Below are 23,530 nucleotides of genomic sequence, written 5' to 3'. Positions count from 1 at the left end.
ACTGAACCACGCGGCCGAGACCAAGAATCGAAGAAGAAATCGGAGGAATTAAACGAGAGTCTGTCGTCCAAAGAACCGATAAAGGAACAAAATTCTGGCGTTCCTAATGTGTCTTCGTCTACACATGTGCCAATTATTTCGACTGTTGGACAGATGTCAGGTTTGTCTCCGCTCACGATGAGCAGCATTTATTCATCTACTCCGCTCACGATGGGCAGCATTTATTCATCTACGCCGTTCACGATGGGTGGCGTTTATTCATCTACACCGCTTGCGATGGGCGGCGTTTATTCATCTTCACCGTTTACTATCAGTGGAGACCAAGCTCATTTTATGCCCACTGGGAACAGTCAACAGCTTTCGTCCTCAATTTCAGACCAGATCAGCACTGACTCTGCTTTACTGAAAAGAGTTACCATTCCGAAGTTCTTTGGCCAAAAGAAGAACTATGAAACATGGAAAGCAGCGTTTTATTCTTGTGTAGATCGCACTAAGGCGTCACCTGAGTACAAGTTGTTGAGGTTACGTGAATGCCTTCAAGGGGAAGCCCTCAAAGTAATCGAGCATTTGGGCCATTCTGCTGCTGCCTATGAAGCTGCAAAGACTCGTCTAGAGCGGAAGTATGGCGGGAAACGTAGAGCTCTCACACTTCGCCTTGAAGAACTGGATGCTTTTAAGCCAATAAGAGAGGACAATGAGAAAGTCCTGGAGAGATTTTCAGAGCTGCTTGATGGAATTGTTGTGAACTTAAAGGATGCTAACCAGGAAGCCGAGCTAGGCAATGGATCATTGTACATCACTCTTCAACGGAAGTTTAACAAAGGCCTTCTTTCAAAGTACAAGCAGTGGGTTAGTGACAACCATCGAACTGAGAATGTAGGAACACTGAGAGAGTTTGTTGACAGAGAGTCTGAGTTTTTGACCACAGCTTCTGAGACCATAACAGGTGTCCTCAGTGGGTCCAAGAGAGAGAGAATCTTCCTAGCTGAAGTAGATCCCGAACCTAAGAAGAAACAGGGGAACAAGTGCAAGTTGTGTAAAGGATCCCATGGAATGTGGAACTGTGAGAACTTTAAGAAGATGTCTGTAGATATGAGGTGGAATGTCGCTAAGGAGCAGAAATTGTGTTTCAGATGTCTCAGCAATGGACACCGCGGAGAGGCATGCTCTCGGAGCAGAGTTTGTGGGTTGAATGGTTGTCGCTCTCACCATCACCGGATGCTTCATGAAGATCCAAAGAAAGCAGAGAATACTGAGATGGCAAACGTAGCGGGCTCGAGAGAAGTTGATTCATCCAGTATGTTGCAAGGTGGTGCTACTGCGCAAGGGGAGTCTGAAGAGAGAACCCACACTGCTACTACAGGAACTGGAGCAATGCCTTCATCGGGGTTCGTAGCCTTAAGAACAGTTCCTGTCTATGTAACTAATCATCATCGGAGAATCAAAGTGAATGCCCTTCTTGACGATGGAAGCAGTAGGACTTACTTAAATAGTGACATTGCAGCAGAACTTGGTCTAGAAGGTAGACCACATGAACTAACTGTTAATGTATTGAATGACAACCAGGAAAAGTTGTCCACCTCAGTCGTGGAATTCATGATCAGCAGTTGTGATGGTAAAGTGTCCAAATTAGCCTCAGCCTATACAGCCGAAAGAGTTACTGGAAGTATGCAAGTGGTGGATTGGAGTAAACATAAGCACAAGTGGAAGCACCTGAAAGACATCAAGTTCCATCAAGTTGGGCCGAGACCGATTGTTGATCTCCTAATTGGTGTGGACCAGGCAGACTTGCTGTACTCGCTGGAGGATGTCAGGGGAAAGGCAGGAGAGCCCATAGCAAGACTGACTCCACTTGGCTGGACGTGTATTGGGAGCCCAGAAATCCCAACAGAGGAAGTTCAGACAAATTTCACATTTTTTCTGAATGACATGCATGAATTGAACAGTCTTGTTCGCCGCTACTGGGACATTGAAGAACCTAAAGAGACTCTAGTTGTCAGACCGGATGAGAAATTTGCAAAGGACACTGTTTCTAACTCCTTGACCTTCACTGATGGCCACTATGTTGTTGGTATGCCTTGGAAACAGGATCGACCATCATTACCTGACAATTACAGCATGGCCTTGAGTCGCCTACAGTGTACTGAGAAGAAGTTGAAGCGGTCCCCAGAACTCGGTGAAGCCTACAAGAAAGTATTACAGACCTATCAAGAGAAGGGATACATTCACAAAGTCCCACATGAAGAGGTCAAGCCTGATCAACTTTGGTACCTGCCCCATTTCCCAGTCTTGAGGCCTGACAAACCGACCACCAAGACTCGTATTGTGTTTGACGCGTCAGCGAAATTCAGTGACGTATCTCTGAATGACATTGTACTCCAAGGGCCTAAACTCCAGAAGGACTTGTTTGCCGTACTATTGAGATTTCGCCGCAATCCTGTGGCCCTAATGTGTGACATCCAGGAAATGTACCTGCAGATTAAGCTAAGACCTGAAGATCAACCTTATCACCGCTTCTTGTGGCGAGACTTGCAGACCGACCGAGAACCTGATGTCTTCGAGTTTGACAGAGTTGTATTCGGAGTGAACTCGTCCCCATTCCAAGCACAGTTTGTTGCTCAAGAACATGCCAGACATCACCAATCAGAACTTCCCCTCGCGGCGGAAACTGTTTTGGAGAGCACGTACATGGATGACAGCATGGACTCCGTTCCTGATGTCAAGACCGGTGTAGAGTTGTACAGCCAGCTGTCAAGGTTATGGGAATCTGCTGGGATGCATGCCCGGAAATGGCTATCAAACGTGCCAGAAGTTTTACAGTCCATTCCAGCTTCAGATTGTGCGACCGAAGTTGACCTCGACAGTGGCGAATTGCCCTCTGTTAAGACACTGGGTGTTCTGTGGTGTCCCATGGAGGATGTGTTCAAGTTTCAAGTCAACCTGCCTACCAAGAGCAATGATCATACGAAGCGCAGTTTCCTAAGGAAGATAGCCACGTTGTTTGACCCTCTTGGCTTGCTGTCGCCGTACACAATACGTGCCAAAGTCGTGATTCAAGAGATGTGGGCAAGTGGTGTGGACTGGGATGAGCCGGTGGATAGAAGACTGTCATTGAAGGCTACACAATGGTTTGATGAGCTGTCAGTGCTACCCACCCTTCACATTCCAAGATGCCTGAGAAACACCAATGCAGTCAAAAGTGTAACTTTGCACACGTTTGTTGATGCATCTCAAGAAGCATACGGCGCAGCCTGCTACACTAGACATCTGTATGAAGACGAATCTGTTAGTTGTTGTCTTGTGGCTTCAAAGTCTCGTGTTGCACCACTCCAAGCTGTTAGTATACCACGGTTAGAACTGATGGCAGCTGTAGTAGGGCTTAAGCTCAGCGAGACAGTTGGAAAGGTCCTTGCCATTGAGAGTTGTCACCGGAACTTCTGGTCTGACAGTATGGATGTGCTTTACTGGATTCGTGGATGCAGTCGAAAGTTCAAGCCATTTGTAGCTAATCGCGTTGGAGAGATCCAAGCCTTGACAAGTCCTAATCAGTGGAGGTATGTGCCAACCGGACAGAACCCAGCTGACCTGCTGACCAGAGGAGAAAGTGTCTCTAAGCTGTTAACGGAAGAGAAATGGTGGAGTGGGCCAACGTTCCTAAAGCAAGACTCAACTGAGTGGCCTGAGACTAAAATTGAGGTCAAGAAAGGTCCAGACATTGAAGTCCGTAAACAGTACCAAGAAGCAGAACAAACAGAGGGGCAAACATTCCTTGCCTTGACCAGTGAAGACCGCCTGCAGCCACAAAGATACTCAAGTTGGAGTAAGCTCACAAGAGTTACTGCAAGTGTTGACCGTTTCCTAGAGAACTGTCGTTTACCAGCCGCTCTTCGAAGAGAAGGAGCCTTAAAGCCTGATGAAGTGTCTGCTGCCGAAATGAGATATATCAGGCAGGCGCAACAAGAAGTTTTTGCGCAGGAAATTCGAGCATTGAAGGCTGGGAGGGAAATTCCAGGTGGAAGTAAGCTGCTGCCACTGCGACCTGTTCTAGACGAGGAAGGAGTCCTAAGATGTGATGGGAGACTTCGTTATGCAGAGTATTTGCCATGGGAAACCCGTTACCCCATCATCTTGCCTCGTAGTCATTGTGTCACAAAGCTCATAGTCAAGCATGCACACGAGCAAGATCATCATGCAGGGACCAATCAGGTATTAGCACAGCTTTCAGTCCAGTACTGGATAATTTCAGCAAGAGAAGCAATTAGAGAGTGGGAAAGAGAATGCATGCAGTGTAGAAGAAGGAAGGCTTCTCCAGCTAAACAGATCATGGCCCCTTTGCCAGAGCTACGCACACGAAAGTCCCTTCGGGCATTCAGCCACATATCCGTTGACTTTGGTGGACCTTTCATGACCAAACAGGGAAGAGGAAAGACACGCCAGAAGAGATACCTATGTCTGTTTACTTGCCTAGAGACTAGGGCTGTGCATCTTGAAGTAGCATACAGCCTTGACACTGATTCATTCCTAAATGCATTCTTTCGAATGACAAGACGGCGTGGTGTTCCCAAAGATGTTGTTTGTGACAATGGAACTAACTTTGTTGGTGGAAGTAATGAGTTGAAAGAATTGGAAGCCTTAGACCAGAACAAGATCCAAGATACCACATCGAGCCACAGAATCAACTGGCACTTTAACCCGCCTGCTGGGCCGCACTTCAGCGGTGTGCATGAGATCATGATCAAAGCGGCAAAGAAAGCCATTAACGCGATCTTGGGTTCTGCTGATATCACCGATGAGGAGTTGTTAAGTGCAGTTGTTGGCGCGGAAGATTTAATTAACTCTCGGCCACTGACTTATCAATCAGCTGACCCATCGGACCTTGTTCCTCTTACCCCTAACCATTTTCTTCATGGACAAGTGGGAGGAAGATTCGCACCGGACAGTGTTGACACTGAAGACTTCAACCCAAGAAAGAGGTGGCGTCGGGTCCAGGAACTTGTTCGCCATTTTTGGCAGAGGTGGTTACGGGAGTGGATTCCGAGCCTAAGTGCAAGAAAGAAATGGCACAGAGATCGACCTAACTTGAAAGTTGGTGATGTAGTGATTGTGATGTCTACAGAAACCCCGAGAGGAAGATGGCCGTTGGGACGCATCGTCAAAGTGCTCCCTGGAAAGGACGACCGGGTCCGAGTCGTCGATGTTCAAGTGGGAAAGACTGTGTACAGGAGACCAATTGTGAAACTTTGCCCATTGGAACAATGTTGAACATTAAGTGACTTATAAGTGAACTGTGAACTCTAGCCTAAGAAGTTTTGAAACCGAAACAGTTTTTTCATAGTGTTTTTTTTCGTGCAATTTTGTTGATATTGTCTTATCAAGGAAGGGGAGGATGTTCCGCAGAAGATATTGTTTAACTACCTTATTAAGCATGAGACATAAGACGTAGGGTACCCCCCTAAGTAGAGTTAGCGCGCATGCGCATTTTGACTTGTTGTTGGACCACGAGGCGAAGACGGCCGCCATGTTGAATAGGAATTAAAATGTTTTGTGTGTTCTACGAGTGTTGTTTTGTTCGACTGACCTTGGAACCTGGGACACAAGCACAAGTGGATTAGTCGACGTCATCACCCTTAGCTCGCTTAATTCGCAAAAATTACTAACGAAAGAAAAACTTATCATGTGGTACCTAGTCTTAGACTTGAAAAAGTTTATAATTACTTATTTTTATTTATATCTTAATTTAAAAAAGTAATACAAAACATCAAAAAAATTGTTCTTTGCGCAAAATCTAAGTCGTACAAAAAGAAACCGATTAAAAAAAAAAGCTTTTAACAGTAATAAACGCCAACAAAAAAATATATTTCTGGACTAATGTTAACTTACCTCACGTCCCACTCCCCAATCCCTTCACACTGTATCTTTGTTGTATATTTCCCATGGAGGCAAGTAGCTCTGGAGGCACTTGATTTGATTGGCTAGATTTTAACAAAGGGCGTTTCAAATATACAGGGTTTGTACACTTTTTCAGGCCAAAAATTCAAGGACTTTTTTTTATGAAATTTACCCCAAATCAACGATTGATGTGCTTGCTGAAGAACTAAAAAAAATCTCATTTTGGCGGTCTTCTCATTGCCTAGAAACCTTATGACGTTCAATAAAAAAATCAAGGACCGAAAACCAATTTCAATGACTTTCAAGGCCTTGAATTTTTATTTTGAGACTCAAGGCGTGTGCGAACCCTGAATAAAGCCAATCAAATCAACCGTTTTTAACTCTCGTATAGGGATTTTCAACGGTTCATTTGACTGGCTGTTCCTTTTGTTAAAATCAAGCCAATCAAATCATGTGTCCCTAGAGCCACTTGCTTCGCCAGCCAAGAGGAATAAGAGGCTCTGGGGACGGGAATGCGTCGAGGCAGTGGTGGCGTGTATACCTGTGTGATTGGGGGGGGGGGGGGTGGGCAAAGTGATTTACCATGCTCCTTCCTTTTTGGGGGGTCCACCTTCAAGGTATTTGATTTCCGTGAGAAATGAGATGCGATGCGTGAGAAACAATACATAAACACGATAACCATTTTAGCTATTGGTGTGGACAGCAAGCCGGCGAAAAACATAGGCACGCTAAGCGTGCAGGAGTTATTTTTTCAATTTATGGGGTGGCTTGGGGTGAAACTGGGTGATTGTCCTGTTGGGATGGTTTATGCCATGGGTTTAGCCATTTGTGTATGGCGGCCCACGGAGTCACTTTTTTGCACAAAATTTGCTTGCAAACAAAATAACTTTTACGTGCATTTTGATACATCAGAACTGTTTTATTCAATACGTAAATTTTCGTCATTTAATTGAAAAACAAAAACTAATTCAATTATCAAAATGTCACAAAATGGCACGTTCTTATTCTGTTTAAGCGGTTATTTTGTTGCTAGCTTTGTAGCAACCGTAACGTGTTACTTTTGTTTGTTACGGAATACTTTTGGATTTTTGCCAAACACTGAAACATGATATTGTTGTTTTTCTCACTTTTGTAACATGAGACCTTTGTTTTTTAAAAACGAACGTAACACGATACCCTTGTTTTTCTCGAAAAGCCACGTTTCCATACAGACATTGAACGAAAAGTACTATAATAAACAAAGTAATAAACGCATCAAATCAAAAACCACTTTCTTCGGGAAAGTTCTTTAAAGCGCAGTATACCTGGAGTCTTTGTTTCCTGTCAGAACTGTTAAACAAAGATTTTCTTTCATTTACAACCTAAATTCTATTCAACAAACAAGAACTAATTGAGTTATCGAATTGTCACGGAATGGCACGCTCTTATTCTGTTTTTGCTATCGATTGTAGTTGCTTTTAACAGCAAAGTTAATACTTGTACCGGTTCATTAAATATTTGAACGAGATGTTTTACAGTTGATTTCAGTTTACTTTGGCCGCCCGCTTTGCGAAGTTTGTTGGAAAATTGGAAACTTTGTTATGAAGTTGCCAATTACGTTGCGAGTTTGCGAATCAAATTGCGAACTTCGATAAGTTCCCAACTTCGGCCCGACTGAACTTTCGAAGTTTTGGTAGTTGAGGAGAAACAAGACATGCTGCTCGAAAGTCATGGCGATTTCTGAACTCGAAGATTTTAGAGCTTGTCAAGGAAAGTTGAAGTAGCTTGAAGTACAAGACAACGTTTCGCATCAGCGATCACGCAAGTGATTTGGCGATAAATAAATTTTATGCAGGTAGAAATTTGGTCAAATTTTAACTTTTTTGTATGAAAACACATATTTAACGATTTCTGTGAGGCATAATCTTCACTGTCTTCAATTTCAAGTCTTCTGCGTTTGTAAACCGGATGAAACTGGATGGTTTATTGATTTTAATCGAAGCCGACGCGACGCGACAGACTAATTTGTTCGAGCAGGGCGCCCTGGTTCGAGACAACATGCTTACGGCTCGCTGAACATAAAAGTTTTTTATTTTTATGACATTTGTTTCCAACAGTTTAGCGTAGCAAAGCCCTTTTTAATAACATAATTATAATAGAAGGTTTTATTAATTTCGGGCCGAAGTTGGGAACTTTGTATCGAAGCTCACAATTTGATTCACAAACTCGCAACCTATTTGGCAACTTCATAACAAACTTTCCAATTTCCCAACGAACTTCGCAAAGCGGACGGCAAAAGTAATGACAACATTATTCTTCAAATCTGCTTTGTGCAAATGTTATATGTTATTTTTACTACGGTCAGGAAAGCTAGCCTCTCCAAACGTACGCTCGAATAAGACGAATAACAAGTTATTGTTGGGCCTTTTGCTCACGGCGTGTGCGTTGTAAGCAGGCGGGCGTTACGAAAAACGTTTTTAATCCAGGGTTAAATCATAACTCACCGATTCCGCCTCCTTCAGTCCTTCTAATCTAAAAACTTCGAACGAAATTGCTGACTACGTCAGTTTGCTTCCCCTTTATAAACTACAATTTGATTGGTTCCGATAGTACCTGAAATCTGATTGGTGTGACAAACCCACATACTTCACTGATTACAGGTCCATCGCGCCGACTAAAGAGCTATTTTGAAAAAATAACTCAAAAAGCCAAGGCCGTGGGGACCGATCGTTAGGGAAAAGGAGGGGGGATAGGAGAGTGAATTTGTGCAAATTTCATAATTCTATTGGGGAGAGGGAGGAGACGTTCAAAGGACCCTTTTATACGGAACCTTGGTTTCGAATAAAAAATCGACAATTTTATTAAGCAAAATATTTCTTTTATTTTCTTTTGTAGCTTTCGTCGTTATCATATATGTTAGGAAGATTATTTTCAAACTATGACAAGTGAAGTATATATTCGTTATAACTCAATTATTTAATTTGATTATATGGACAAAATGAAAGCCTAACACACACAACACATTGGCTTCTACAATCGTTCCACGGACCCACAAGACTAATTTTCCACCTTAAACGGAAACCGTTTCGTTCGTAACCCGTCTTAGTCTTCCCCATTTTAACCATACTTGCTAAGGATTGACATTACATATTTCATTTTTCTACCTTAGGGAACTATTATTGGAGGTTTCCTTCGGTTTAAAGGCAGTTTTGTACAAAACAGGAAGTGTCGCAAAAAAAATAAGTGCTTTAGAGCGATTTTCGACCGAGTGTCGTTAAACCAAAACCAAAGTTATCATTCTTGCCAATCACGAACGACACAGACAATCCAATGAACCAAACAAAACTCGAAGCAGATACAAATGTAGTTGGCACGAAGCGCGGGAAAAAGTGTGTGAACGAGTCACGATTGGGTTTGGCTTTGCTTCTGATTGGCTGAGAAAGTGGCGGGAGTTTGTTTCAACTAACTACTTAGCGTAGTAATAGAAAACCAAAGAGAAAATCGCTCTAAACACAAGTCAATCACAGCCAAACCTCTAAAATGCCATGCAGGTTGATGGTTGATGCTATATCTGATGTTGACACACAACTACGATTCTTGAAAAACAAACGCCTTTTGGCCTTAAATCACAGAACATGAACGACGATTTTAGATCGCAAGTGCTGCAGAAGTTGAACCACATTAACAAGTGGATTAGTCGACGTCATCACCCTTAGCTCGCTTAATTCGCAAAAATTACTAACGAAAGAAAAACTTATCATGTGGTACCTAGTCTTAGACTTGAAAAAATTTATAATTACTTATTTTTATTTATATCTTAATTTAAAAAAGTAATACAAAACATCAAAAAAATTGTTCTTTGCGCAAAATCTAAGTCGTACAAAAAGAAACGGATTGAAAAAAAGCTTTTAACAGTAATAAACGCCAACGAAAAAATATATATTTCTGGACTAATGTTAACTTGCTACACATAACTTGCATCATATGGAAGCATTTACTTCAGTTAGTTCTACTTCTACTACTGGCTCAAGTCAAAAAGTATCAAACTGTTCACCATCACACAATTCTTACGTGAAGCGTTACAAACCGTTTCTTACTTAAATTTAAATTCGTGTGCCATATCTAACTAGAATAATCTATATGGAGAACATTTGGAACAGTCTCTACCACGATTTACCAAAACGCCAGCAACTGACGCTCACGCACACCAACAGCCTTCTTTTTTACAATTTTAAATTATTCCATAAATTCATTTCGCTGTTTCTAGTCATCTTCTTCTGGTCTGTATTTCGCCTGTCTTATTTGACTCAATTTACTTCTGGCCATTGCTAGTTCTTTCTCGATACGAAGAATCTTCTCTTGTGCTTCAAGTTCTTGAGCGATTCCGCCAACAAACCGCTGATTAATAACAACCGTGGTCTCCTGTTCTTCAAAGATGGCAGCACTCTTGGCGGCGGTTACCAAGTTGTCCGCAGCTCTTTTGACAGCATTACCAGCGGTCTGTGAAGATAACGAATTCCTCAGTAACAACACTTATATTGAATTCTCGGAAACAAAAGACAGGAGTGCTTATAATTTTTAAAATTGGTCTTAAAGGTGGGACTGCATGCAGATTCTTTAAAAGAATGAAAATTGAAGCGTCATCAAAAGAAAGACTTTTCATTTTAAAAGCCCCGAAACAATTCAATTCCCGATCTATTCGCAAAGAAATATCCCACTGACTTTTGTGGCACCTCCCAAAAAACAAATAAACAAAAATAAGAACAGGAACAATCTTTCGATGTTAGAGTGGTTAGGATCAATAGTTTGTTCACCTAAATCTGCGCTTTACTTGTGTGCCGCCAGACGAACGAGGGGTAACAGATTTCGAGCCGTGAATAGTCGTGCGTTTTTAACATGAGCCCCTGGCTCGGGAGATTGGGCAACCACTCCCAACGTCAACGACTTTCAATAAAATACCTATAAATTATACCTATACACCTAAATCTGTAAGCGTCATTTTGTATCAAAATACAATGTTGACAATAACAATCGCATACCTGGAGTCTCCTCTGCGTCTCGCTGTTGGAATCAGCTTTGACTCTACAAGCCAGCAACAGCTGTGCGGTGGAATTCGACACTTGTTTAGCGCCCGCCACTAGCCTCTCTTCACTTGCGTTACCCTGGACAGCCGCGTTAGCTGCGTCACACAATGTTGTCGTGGCCGCTGCTACCATACGAGCCTGAAATACAACATACGTCATCAATGCTTGGATCATCACCCACCCCTCCCTCTACACCCTAGCAGTCGCTTGGATCGTCACGCAACATTTCTCTTCGAGAGAAGCTTCGTGACAACCAGATAACGACCGTGAGCATTGCGTGACGACACTGCGTTCTCCAGAATAACTCGTTACAATTTCTTTTTTACTACTTGAAAGAAAGACAGCGTCACTTACCGCTGACACAAGCCCTTGAGACCACTGGCCATCCTCACTGGGATCAGTGGACGCCGAGCATACCTGGAAAAAACAGTCAGTGGTTAGAAGTTAAACAGCACAGAAATACATGTACTGCAAAGATTGTCCACAGCAGAATTCATAAACATGTTAATAGTTTAAGCACGTAAAGCCTTTCAGTCCTATTGGCCAATTAGCCTGGCCCCAGTTATTCGAAGGGTAGATAACGCTATCCACCAGATAAATCTCTGTCCAGTAGATAGCGTAGTATCTTTATCAAAAATTATCTGCTGGATAGTGATTTATCCTGTGGATAGCGTTATCCACCCTTTAAACTTCCTTTAAAATTCACCCCGGGGGGGGGGGGGGGGGATACTCCCATATGTGGCCTATATAGGTATGTGCCGCCCGATAGGGTATGGTTTTTGAGGTTCTCGGTCCTTAAATAGGGTATCATTTTTGCTGCTTTTGGCAATGTGTCAATGTGTTCCCGGTGTGATCCTTAGATAGGGTACCTAAATTCTATTAGCTAAAATAAACGCCCAGCTAAACGAAAAAAAAGGTTTCTTAAAACTGAATTTTCTGTTCAGGTATTAGTAAAGCGATTTTATAAAGATTTGTGTCTTGCCGTGTGCGGTTAGCCGTTATTTGGGTCGTCACGGAACGCTTCTCCTCCCCTTGAATAGGGTGTCATTTTCGGTTTTGGGCCTTAAAAAGGGTATCAATTTTCGCTTTCTTTATCCTTAAATAGGGTCAGGGTTTAAGAACCTTGGCGGCACACCCCTATCCGAAATTTATGGGAGTACCCCTCCCCCCGGGCAATTCACCCGTACAGTGCCTCTCTCCTGGGCGGGGAGAAGCACTGTGAGTCCCAAGAACCTAACACAGCGAGCCTGGCAGGGCTTCAACCCACCAACAACCCTCCGCGCTTCGCACATAAAAACGTAGCGACAACCGAAAGTTACAAACATCATCACCCTGCTTACCCTGCCACTTGCTACCAGTTCCCTTTGCGCAGCTGATGCAGATTTCACCAGTGCTACAGTAGCTGCTGTGATGGCTTTGGCAACTTCTAAGATTTGTTCTTCAAAGTTCAGGGACTCGTCCGCTTCCTGGAAATACATAAACAGTCTAACAGCGTGAAGAGCAAGAAGCAGCCAGATGTCGACATACAAATTCTCTTTAAAGGTCTGCATACTTTTCTTTTAGTTTAATCTAGGAGAATTTCATTTAATATCACGAGAATTGCCCCTCGATAACACCAGAGAAATAGAGAAAGATTTGGCTTCTTTTCATGCTTTGTGACAGGGTTTCCTGCATTTTGTACACTGACACAAAAATTAGGGTTTTTGCCAATCACAGCGTGCACATAACCCAATGTGTAATATCGTCACAAAGACAATAAGTTCTTATCCTGTGGTATTGCATTTTAATTTTTTTTTCAGGCTATTTAACTTCGAAGATCTCATTCCCATCTGTTTTTTCCACTGCAGTTCAAATAGTTCTACAATCCATCATCTTGAAATTAGTATTATAAACAAAAGAAAAAATGTACTCAAATCCCGTTCTAACATTAGCACGTGTTTTACCTTTGGTCTTGGTTTTGGTTTCAGCTCGGCCAGTTTTCTTGCTGCCGCCTCAATAGCAGCAGCAGCGCCGAGGAGTTCGTTCTCAGCAATGACATTCGGGTCTTCAGGATTGACCCAGTCTGAACCTGAAACAGAAACAACAGTGTATTGGGCTTTGTGCAACAAAGGCTAAATAACTATTGGTACTATCAGAAATTTGGTTGGGACGCATTTGCAGGGGTATGTCTGCAGTCTTCATTTCAATTCTGTATAGTGAAACTTGAATAAGCAGAAACCCTTTACTTAGCCTTTACTGTATACCCTTTAGCCTTTACTGGGGTATGTCTGCAGCCTTCATGTTAATTTTGTACAGTTAAACCTGTATTAAGCAGACACCCTTAATTAAGCATGAACCGTACAGTTTCTACACCCTTTAGCATTTACTGACAACCTTAAGGGGGAAGTGTCACCAATATTTAGTGCTAATTGAAAATCGAATGATGGTGTTGGTATTAATTGGAAATCCACTAATAGTGGCCTGGACTTGCTGAAATGTACTCTACTAGTCATGAAAATTGTCAAACAGTGGTGTGGTTACGGACTAGTAGAAAAGAAGTGGCCTAAAACTTGAAAAAGTCAGGCCGACGTTTTTAAGTTAAACGGTTTGCGTGGTAGACTTTAAAACCATTGATTACAGATTATTAGAGCAGTTTTCAATTGAGTGTCGTAAAACCAAAACCAAAGTAATTACCCAAATACATCTGGCCAATCACAAAGGACACAGACAATCCAGTGAACCAATCAAAACTCGAAGCAAATACATGTAGCCGGCACGAAGCGCGGGAAAACGTGTAAGTAAGTAAGTAAGTAAGTAAGTACTTTATTTAAACACATGTCACCATAAAAGTGAACGTGTATTCTAAAAATTACAATGTAAAAAAATTAAATATGATTATCTATTCAATAAAAATACAAGCGAGCTAGTCACGATTGGTTTTGGTTTTACTCCTGATAAGCTGAGAAAGTGGCGCGAGAATTTTAAGCCCATCACTAAGCGTAGCAATGCAAAACCAAAGCAAACGCAATTTACTTTCTACACTCAAGTGAAAACCGCTCTATCGATTATCTTAAGAATTAATTTATGCCTTTCTTTTGTTGTTCAAAGGTTATTTTGTCGTTCAGTGAGTGCACCCTCGTAATTAAAAGTTAATACAAAAACTTAGAAGACTTCCCGTATCACTATCGTTTTAACTGTACAAAATACCAGCTATGAAGTCGAAAGCACCGACTTCGTTTTACCTTTAAGCGCCTCAGCAGACTTGACCAGTTTAGCCACGTGGTCAGCCACGAGCTTGGACTGTGGTGTTAACATCTGCTTCTTTTCTTGAGACGGTTTCTGCACAATCTGTTAGTGTAGAGATGCATAAATGATCAAATCATGGCCTATACTGCGAGCAAACAATACTAGCAAGTCGTGGAGAGCATGACTTGAGCGTGGCCTGTGCGTCACGATTTCCTTAGCTTCTTTCGCATTGTTTGAAGAGTTCTAAAGATTTTAAGAGAAACGTTTAATTCGTCTGACGTTACACATTGAAACACTTCAAAATCTCCTTGAGAATATTCTTATTTGCTGATTTCCAAATATTGTGAGTCAGAAAACGACTGTCTCGAACGGCTAAGGAAGACTATCTATTTCAAAAGGAAAAAGTAATAGAGTGGCTCATAAAAATTCAGTTTCCCTCAAATCGCAAAAAAAATTGTGAATTTGAAGTTTTAAATTTGTGAATTTGATTTGTGAGGTTGAATTAATACTGGATTTTAGATTATGCGTGGTTAGGAACCCAGGTAATGAGATTTGAAGCACAGCATTTGCAAGCGTGAATGATCAAACAAGTATGTAAATAACTATTTTTGACCGTTCTTACATTGTGCACGAGATCAAGCAGTTCTCCAAATGACGCGCCACACTCCATTCCACTCCTCAGGGCCAGCGTTTTGGCTTCCGGACTTTCTGCCTTGTAGGCAGCACCCTAACGAGACAAAACGACACGTGTCAATCTTCGCCGATCGGTTAGCTCAGTTGGTAGAGCGACGGACTACAGTGCGGGAGGTCTCGGGTTCGAGTCCCAGACCGAGGAGAATATGCTGCCTTTGCAATAACATCTGCAGATGGTTAGATATCCTAGTCTTCTCGAATAAGGACGATAAACCGTAGGCCCCGTCTCCTGCATCTTCAGTGTTATGGTCAGCAGGGGACGTAAAAGAACCCACACGCTTATCGTAAAGAGTAGGGCATGGAGTTCCCGGGGTTGTGGTCTGGTATTTGCCCGTTGTATTGTGCTTACTGTAAAATGCTCGGAGATATTAGCTGTATAAGCTACTCTTCAAATCCGAGGGTAAACAAAGTGATGATGATGATGAAAGAACAATCTTGCACATGTACTGATAATAAAAATAAAATGAAATAATCAAGCTTTACCATCATTCAAAGGTATCTCCAAATTTTAAGCAGCACTTAGCTACTCCAATAAGCCATTTCCGAGTTACCCTTTGCCTCTGTTTTAAAACGAGTCTACGTGCAAAACCATCTAAATGAAAATGAGCCTCTAGGTGAAAATCATTTTCATATGAATTGTTTCGCACGTAGACTCGTTTTAAAACAGAGGCAAACGGTAACTCGGAAATGGCCTATTCACCTTTAGCCCTCCGTAGCGACACTGCGCGTAGTAAGTTAACCTGACTGCCGCGTGAAAGATATTAACAACAATTTTCAAGACCTTAACATCACGATCGTAAGGCTATAACAACTGCTCCAATGCAGACCCAGGCTAGCAAAGAGATTGAAGAGAATTAGGACCGGCAAACAGCAATTAACACTATCAAACAAAACATAACCCTTATTTAAACTTCAGTCTACCTTGCAAATGATTAACATCTCCGTAACTGCTTTGCGGCCCATGTTAGCAGCTGTGATGATGTCATCTTGTTGACAAGAATTCCCAGCAGCCACTGCTTTTGCTGTTGCCAAGGTGACATCTTTCGTGCTCCTGATGAGGTCTTCAGGCGTGGCATCTCGGACGGGTAAATTGGGATTTTGGATCACCTAAAGAAACAAGACAGAAAAGCAGATGTTTTTTTCAGTGATAATTGTGGTCTTATACAATCACAACGAGTCTAAATGAAAACTACTAGCTGTTGTGATAGTGGTCGGTGCTCCTATATTCACAAATATAAACGGCATTTTGTCATATAAAGAGCACATAACCTTCTTCACTCATAACTGATAACTGCGGCGTGTGGTAAAGGGTTTGCAGGAGTAGGGAAGGGGCGTATTTACAGAGAGAGGACTACTGATGAAATGATACTGGATGACTTACCAGTACAGCCTGTTTGACAGCATCTGTTGTAGACTCCAAGGCTCTTGTGCCTCTGAGCGCTTTATCTTCAACACTCTTTACAGTCTTTAGTAGCATAGACACATTGGTTACCATAGTCTGAAACGAAAGCCAACTACAGTCAATATACAAGCACAAAACACGAGACTGAGAGAACACGTGCTGCAGTCCGAAACCGCGGAAGTCGCTGAGTGAATGTTAGTAAGACATCGTGTTCGTAGAGCGCTTTTCACTTGAGTGTCAAAAGTAAATTGCGTTTGCATTGGTTTTGAATTACTACGCTAAGTGATTGGTTTAAAAATCTCGCGCCACTTTTTCAGCTAATCTGAACTAAAACCAAAAATAGTCGTGTCTCGCTCGCGCACGTTTTCTCGCGCTTCGTGCCAGCTACATGTATTTGCTTCGAGTTTTGATTGGTTCACTGGATTGTCTGTGTCCTTTATGATTGGCCAGAGTTATTACTTTGGTTTTGGTTTTACGACACTCAAATGAAAACTGCTCTAAGACATATCGCCAAGCAAAACAACATAAATTTCTGGCATGACGCTTGCGCAAGTAGAATACACAGGTTCCGACTGAGAAAAGAGCAAAGGTGGATTAAAGGAGGAGGATGTCTTAAATTTGAGAAAAATATAAGCATTTGGCAGTGGCAGCGCCCTACACAAGTGGGAACAATTAACTGCTGTGTAGACAACTGAATGACCCGGGATGGCGTTAATGTCGGTACAGTACCTTTCCAGTTGTCTTGAGTACCTCCATAGACGGGTCGCTGTTTGATTTTCCGGATGCATTCTTGGTCGCATTTATCAGGGCTCCCAGGGCGGATGCTACGTCTTTAGCTGCGTTCAGTAACATTTGCTGCACAAATACAACAAAGTCAGAAATGGTCAAAACAAAAGAACTTTCCTAGTTCAAGTGAAAGCGTTCGTGCAATTGTAAAGAAAATATGGAAACTGTAAGGCTTTAACGGGGATTCCTACCCACCAACTGAGTTATGAACCACCTAGGAGCTGGCTCATTTCTAGCTATTGTTCTCTATGTGCCGTAAACAGATCAGCACATATGACTTGCCTTGTCTCTATATCATAATCATTCTAAATTCAGTTAATTAGAAGACACTGAGTGTTCTACCGGAATCCGGCTTGCGCTCGGGCTCGTAATCAAATTGATAATTGGCGAGATTGCGGGGATTCTAGATTAAAGATTATATCAGCTCGGTGCTTCGTCACTTCGTCTGCTTGTAAAAATAACTAATAATATCTCATTAAACACAGTACAGAAGTCATGTGGTCAATTTGCAGTTCAAGATCGAGCAAGACCTCAACATCTTCCCAAGGGGAAACGAGAAAATGATCTGTAACAAAACATGTAAAGAGACTGCGGCTGATGCCGATAAGGCTTTGGATTATATTTACCTGAGCATCACTGTCGTCTGGTCCGAGAGCAAGCGCTCCAAGCTTAACATTATCAGCTAACTTGGATACTGAGCCGACCGCAGACTGGGCAGCCGAGGCCAACACATCTTGGGATGCCTGTGCCGAGGAGACCAGATTCTTGGTGTCTTCTACAAGAGTCTTGGCCGTCCGAAGGATAGCCTCCCTACAGAGGTCAAACATGGAACAATGTTGAACAAAAGGTTCATAAAACACTGATAGCATGCACCGAGGCTGTAAACACGTCTATTACAAAGCTAGAGCTGGTTAAGTTATGACTGGTGACTAAAACCTGGCAGTTAAATGCAATGTCTGACTGAGCGTTTCTCCGGGTCAGGTAAGGTGGGCTTCAACTGTAAGGTTGACTCTAGTGAAATGTACGAGGCGTTTACATTAATAAGGCGTCCTCTAAACACTGTTATGACTGCGGTATTAAGGTCATAACAGTAAATGACGTGGACACTCCTGCAGAGAATCATGGTACAGTGGAACCCCGATATAACGATCTTCGATATAACGATGAATATGTTATGTCCCGGCAATAGTAAAATGTATGGGACGGAACCCCGATATAACGATTCCTCGATATAACGATATAATTTTACTGCCCCCTTGGCATATCGTTATATCGGGGTTCTACTGTAGTTGTATTCAACGTTGACTACAATTCCAAGTGTACATCGCAGATGATGATATATACGATCAAAAGGAAAAGCCGGCTCACACAAATGTGAAATGCCACCCCAAAAGACGTTTCTATACGAAGCAGAAAACAGTTCATTTATCAGAACGGCCTTTTAAAACCTCTTCTGGCCGTGTTTGCAGGATTGTGTATTTCTTACGTATAGATTGATATAACGTGAGTATTTCCTAGTTCGTGCATTAACAAACCTGTGATCGCCAAATGTGTCGCCTTCAGTCTCTGGGTGCAGTGTTCCAGTCGCAGCAAACATCACGGTGGTGTCCAGATCACTCACAATTCCTTGCACCGCACTGGCCGCGTTGATGCAGGCCTGGGTACCACGCGAGCCTTGCTGGAGGGCTGCTAAGAGATGAGATACCTAAAGAAAAGTACAGAAATAGAAAGTTATACTGGTCAAACTTCACTGTATTGACAGCACGATAGCGATAGCGCGCGTGAAAATGAGCACTTCATGGCACTGCAATACCGTATTTTCTCAATTAAACGCGCCCGGCGTTTATTTCAAACTTGGCTCCGTGGATCCGGCGTTTATTCGAGCAAAACGTTTATTAAGCAAGGGTGTATAATCATTATTTGTGACATGAATGTATCTTGCCATCATACCTAAAGCATATTACACCTCGAATAAATGTCTAAAAGGCTTACTTACCATTTTACCTTGGAGACCCGGCGTTTATTCGGGGCCCGGCGTTTAATCGAGAAAATATGGTACTTATGTTTTAAGAATTGTATTCTGGTTCCAAAAAAGCAACAATTATCCACACATTTCGTATACTACATCAAAATGCCAGCGCTTTGCAGCTCGCGTGCCCTGTAAAGCAAGGGTTGGATGCTGCTTTTTTCATGAAAGCAAGCGCAATAAAAAGTCACTGACCTTTTCTGCGACATGTCTGCAGTTTTCAGCGAGTTCTCTCTTGGAGAAAGGATCTTTAGGGCTGCTCTGCACTGCTCCGCCACTCTGGATCAAGCTAATACAGGCCTCTCCCAGCCCTTGAACGCCAGTGCGAATACGGTGTGAAATCTGAAAAAAAATACAAGGAATTTAAACTGGGTGTGCAGATTATGAGGCTGCAAGTTCTCCATCGTGAAAATTATAATCGAAGTGAAAATTTCACAAAATTTGTACTGTGTATTTGAACTTTGGAAAAGACTTTAATTTACTCATGCCATACCTCTGGATGACCAACTGTTTTGACTGCTCCTTTCGTGTCTTTTGCAATGTCATTGTAAATTTTGCTGATGTCTTTACCTAGCGGACCAAGCTTGGTTGGATCTGTAGTTGATTTACCAACCTGAAATAAAGAAAATTCATGCGATGGATAATTCAGCTAGGCTTAAACAATGCGCTGAAAAAGAGTTACGGGCAAGGAACTTTTTAGTTTTTATGAAGCACAAGCAACAGAGGCTTTTCTTTAAAAAGTCGTAATGTTTATAAGAATAGTATTCGAACTCGGTTTTCACCAAGTGAAAACCGTCTACGACTGGGTCTATTAGAGACTACATTGAGCTGTACCACCACTTGTATCTGCCGTGTTTGTTTACGTTTTGTTTGCTGGTTCGTAATGGAGTACAGCATGGCAGCAGCAGTACGAATATATATTTTTTAAAAGTAAAAAAAATGCCAAAATGCCCGTATACGTACGTTGGTCTCTCAAACACGACCTTACATAATGTCCGTTAGACAGGAGAGTGGGGAATCTTTCTTTTTACTGTGAGAGAGATCTTGGTCATAAATAAAAAAAATTACAGGCAGCATGAATGCGTGCTACTCACCATATCATGTGCTTTCTTGGTCAGTTCTTTCATGGCACGTGTCATTCGCTCTTGGTAATTCACAAACGGTTCATCAATGACGTCAGCACCATCCCCTCGATCGCTAGCTAGCGGCTGGTCAATCTGAGAAGAAAAATGATACAGAACATTGACGCAAAAGCAGGAATTCTCAAACTAACCGTAAAAAGTAGTAATTGCAGGCACAAACCTACATCCAGAGAGAGGGATAAGGAAGTGTAGGGGAAGTCCGCAAAAGGGGATTACACTTAGATTCATACTTTCTTGCAAATTCTTCAGTGGCTCAACAATAAACAGTGCTCAACTTGCTTTTAAGCAGGTCATTGTGTATTCGCTTTGGCTTGGCATTTGCTTTTCCCTATTCTTTGCCTCAAGTTATCACGAGTTAATTACCGGTATGCCACTTGTAAGCCAAGTGATCGGTCTTGACTAAAAAACCGCTCTGACGTTTTCTTGCAGCTAAAAACCTAACAGTTAGCCCTGTGGGTGCTTATCAGCCTCCCAACGCAGATGTTTTTTTGGGATCGTCACACAGGGTGACTGCATGGGCACTGAAGATCTCACCTCAGCCAGAGCCTTGCCTATACTGTCAATCAAGCCAGACACCACACCCGTCTCACTCGCAGCCTCTTCAAGTGTATGTGCCAGATCCCGCACAGCTTCTTTCATTCCTTGAGCTGCTTCATCAATGTCTGGATGGACATCCACAGCCTGAAAGATTCATCACAGATGATAAGTCAAGTCAAGTCCGGGCACTAATTGTCCTACGAAGCTGACATAATGGGAGATGCAAGGTGCTGTAATCGGCCCATTGTGGACCATCAGCCATCCCTGTAAAGCTATTAGAAGTATTAACAGCTGTGTGACAGGAGTGATTTAAAACTCTTAGTTGCTCATGCTTTAAGGAAGTAGTTCTTTGAGTCATTCTTTGCGAGCAGCTTAAGCAGGGGATTAAAGAAGAGCTCGTCTCTGAGCTTGATTGGTTTCAGTAAGGTAAAGCTAATTCAAGATAAGCGTTAACTCCGAATTTAGTTTAATTAATAAGTTAAGAACATGATACAGTGGAACCCCGATATAACGATCCTCGATATAACGATATTATTTTACTGCTCCCTTAGCATATCATTATATCGGGGTTCCACTGTAATAGAAAAACGTTTTGTGCCTCATGTCTCAGGTTAACGAGGTCTATCTTTACAGGGATTTAAACAAAGCACTGAAAAACACATTTAAACAAGGAGATTGATAAATGGTTGGCTTCTAATCCTAAATGAAACAGAATTCTAAACAACTGGTGCCCAAACTCTGTAAAAGTCTTGTGATAACTGGTTGAAGAATCTGGCGATCCACAATAGTTAAAGTCTCCTTAGCAACTGTGATTCAGGTTGTCACGTAATTTCGTTTGACGACCAAATTAACCCTAACAACGCCTGTGGACAAAACTACGACAGTAGATAAAAGAAACTGGTTAGCTCTTTTATTGCCCACGCAAGGCTTTTGGACAGGCCAGTAGCAGATGCTAACCTGTGGGTTTCCACCGCCTTCTTTAGTAGCATACATGAGTTGTGCTGCTGATTCAGCTACAGTCTTGGCCTGATCTAACAAGTCCACCTTACGCTGCACATCTGCCGTGCGTGACGCTGCGCCCACAGCCAGGTCAGCCAGCGGAGTGATGAAACTCGACACCTGGGCTACCTAAAATTGACAAGAACCTTTTCTTTATATTTATATTTTTATAAAACAAAACGCTTCACGTCACTTGCACGACATAATTGTACATCATATGAGCAAGACAGCTTGATAAACAAGAGCTCTTAGAGCTTACAACTGCGCTGGTCTCGTGAGCACTTTAGGGGAGCCATGTGGGGGGGGGGGGACAAAAAATGCACCCCCCCCCCTTATCCCCTTTGCCTGCGTCTAATAATGTTGCGACTGACAAACTAAATGGTAAGAAAACACCTTGTGTGACATTTCATGGTTGACTAGTTCCATCGTCAATTAAATATTTTTCTTCTAAATTATGCTAATCTATATGCTGGCCAAATTTAATTCCCACGATCCTGATCCGTGAAACCAAAAAATCGCTTATCGGGACGACGGGATTTTTCGGGCGAAAGTTTACAACTACTGCCCCTGGGTCTGCAAGATCAGTTCATAAGAACGTTTGGCTTCACGCCAGGAACGTAAGTATCCGCGAGAATTTCGACAGTATTCCTCATTTACATAAAACTGAAAACTGGCCCAATGACAATGTTTCGCAGTTTCTAAAAAGTTAGTACTATTTTTGAACCTCTTCAACAGTTCAAAATTTATTTGACCCTGTTTCAGTTTTCGTATTACAATAGGCGGTTGTAAAAATGCAGGGTCTGACAAACTTTGTGTGACATTTCATGGTTGACTTGTTCTAGCTGCGATTTATAATTTTTCTTATATGCAAATTTTGGCCGAATTCCCACACGCGGACGCTGAAGCTGTTTTTAGAACAGAGGGTATTTCCCTAGCATACCGAATGACGTAAGCGGTACAAGTCAGGGCATGTTTGTGAAGGGAATTTTTCTTTTTATCTCTAAAATCCTTTCAATGACACAGGCCCAAAAAAAATAGATTACCCTTTAAAGAGAAATACTTTGCAGTAAATTTGTTTAGTAAAGACCAAAGGATTCGCAAAGATTTGATAGGTAGCTTATAATAGCTTTAAAACATTACGTGACTTGAGCTCTAGCCGATCGAAAGTGAAACTTGTCATGTCAGCACATTCTTTTACACCAACGTAATGGTATTTATTTACAAATTCTGGCCCGCTAAATTATATTTCTCTTTGAAAGCTTGAAAATTTAGTGTTTTCCATGAACCAAACGCTTCAAAATGGAATAGTTTACAATAAACATACTTTATATAGACAAAAAAAGAGAAACTTTTTCCATTTGTTACTGATTTGTAGCTTCTAAACATTACGTGACTTCAAGCTCGACCGAGTGGAGGTCTGGGACAGGTCACCGACAAAACTAAAAAAAACAAGAAGCTCTTAGAGCTTAAAACTGCGCTGGTCACATGACCACCCTAGGGGAGCCATGTGGGGAGAATAAAAAATGCACCCCCATCCTCTTTACCCGCGTCACGTCAAAAAATGTCGCGACTGACAAACAAAATGGTAAGAAAACACCTTGTGTGACATTTCATGGTTGACTAGTTCCATCGGCAATTAATTATTTTTCTTAATATATGCCAATGCTGGCCAAATTTAATTCCCACGATCCTGATCCGTGAAACCAAAAAATCTTTTAAATCAGCATCCAGTGTTGTATCGAATTTCCGTTTAAAGATTGAATAACCA

General features: G+C 42.1%; 2 protein-coding genes across 2 annotated transcripts in view; one reads left to right on the top strand and one right to left on the bottom strand.

The window, feature by feature from the left end:
* Positions 1-753: 753 nt before the first annotated feature.
* On the top strand, positions 754-5,554 carry LOC144644752 (uncharacterized). Its single transcript, XM_078504274.1, has one exon. The coding sequence runs from the start codon at positions 1,054-1,056 to the stop codon at positions 5,260-5,262; it is 4,209 nt and encodes a 1,402-aa protein (XP_078360400.1). The 5' UTR covers positions 754-1,053; the 3' UTR covers positions 5,263-5,554.
* Positions 5,555-8,724: 3,170 nt separating this feature from the next.
* Positions 8,725-23,530, bottom strand: part of LOC144644767 (talin-like) — an 89,892-nt gene continuing 75,086 nt past the window's right edge. Inside the window, exons 48-64 of the mRNA XM_078504292.1 lie at positions 21,721-21,891; positions 20,761-20,907; positions 20,179-20,301; positions 19,578-19,697; positions 19,280-19,426; positions 18,594-18,763; positions 17,685-17,868; positions 17,002-17,127; positions 16,252-16,368; positions 15,792-15,977; positions 14,800-14,904; positions 14,174-14,279; positions 12,896-13,020; positions 12,293-12,418; positions 11,307-11,369; positions 10,908-11,090; positions 8,725-10,368 (exon numbers count right to left, since the gene is read on the bottom strand). Coding sequence (XP_078360418.1) covers positions 10,132-10,368; positions 10,908-11,090; positions 11,307-11,369; positions 12,293-12,418; positions 12,896-13,020; positions 14,174-14,279; positions 14,800-14,904; positions 15,792-15,977; positions 16,252-16,368; positions 17,002-17,127; positions 17,685-17,868; positions 18,594-18,763; positions 19,280-19,426; positions 19,578-19,697; positions 20,179-20,301; positions 20,761-20,907; positions 21,721-21,891 — 2,436 coding nt within the window. The 3' untranslated portion in view covers positions 8,725-10,131. The remainder of the gene's footprint in view (positions 10,369-10,907; positions 11,091-11,306; positions 11,370-12,292; positions 12,419-12,895; positions 13,021-14,173; positions 14,280-14,799; positions 14,905-15,791; positions 15,978-16,251; positions 16,369-17,001; positions 17,128-17,684; positions 17,869-18,593; positions 18,764-19,279; positions 19,427-19,577; positions 19,698-20,178; positions 20,302-20,760; positions 20,908-21,720; positions 21,892-23,530) is intronic.

Source organism: Oculina patagonica, chromosome 2 (assembly GCF_052425735.1).
Source record: "Oculina patagonica isolate OP01 chromosome 2, crgOcupat, whole genome shotgun sequence".
Lineage (NCBI taxonomy): Eukaryota > Metazoa > Cnidaria > Anthozoa > Scleractinia > Oculinidae > Oculina > Oculina patagonica.
The sequence above is the reverse complement of the archived record's forward strand: the minus strand, read 5'-3'. Positions and strand labels throughout refer to the sequence as shown.

What these genes read in the sequence shown, in the direction of transcription:
- LOC144644752 (XM_078504274.1), top strand. Translation starts at nt 1,054, where the DNA reads ATGTGGAACTGTGAGAACTTTAAGAAGATGTCTGTAGATATGAGGTGG.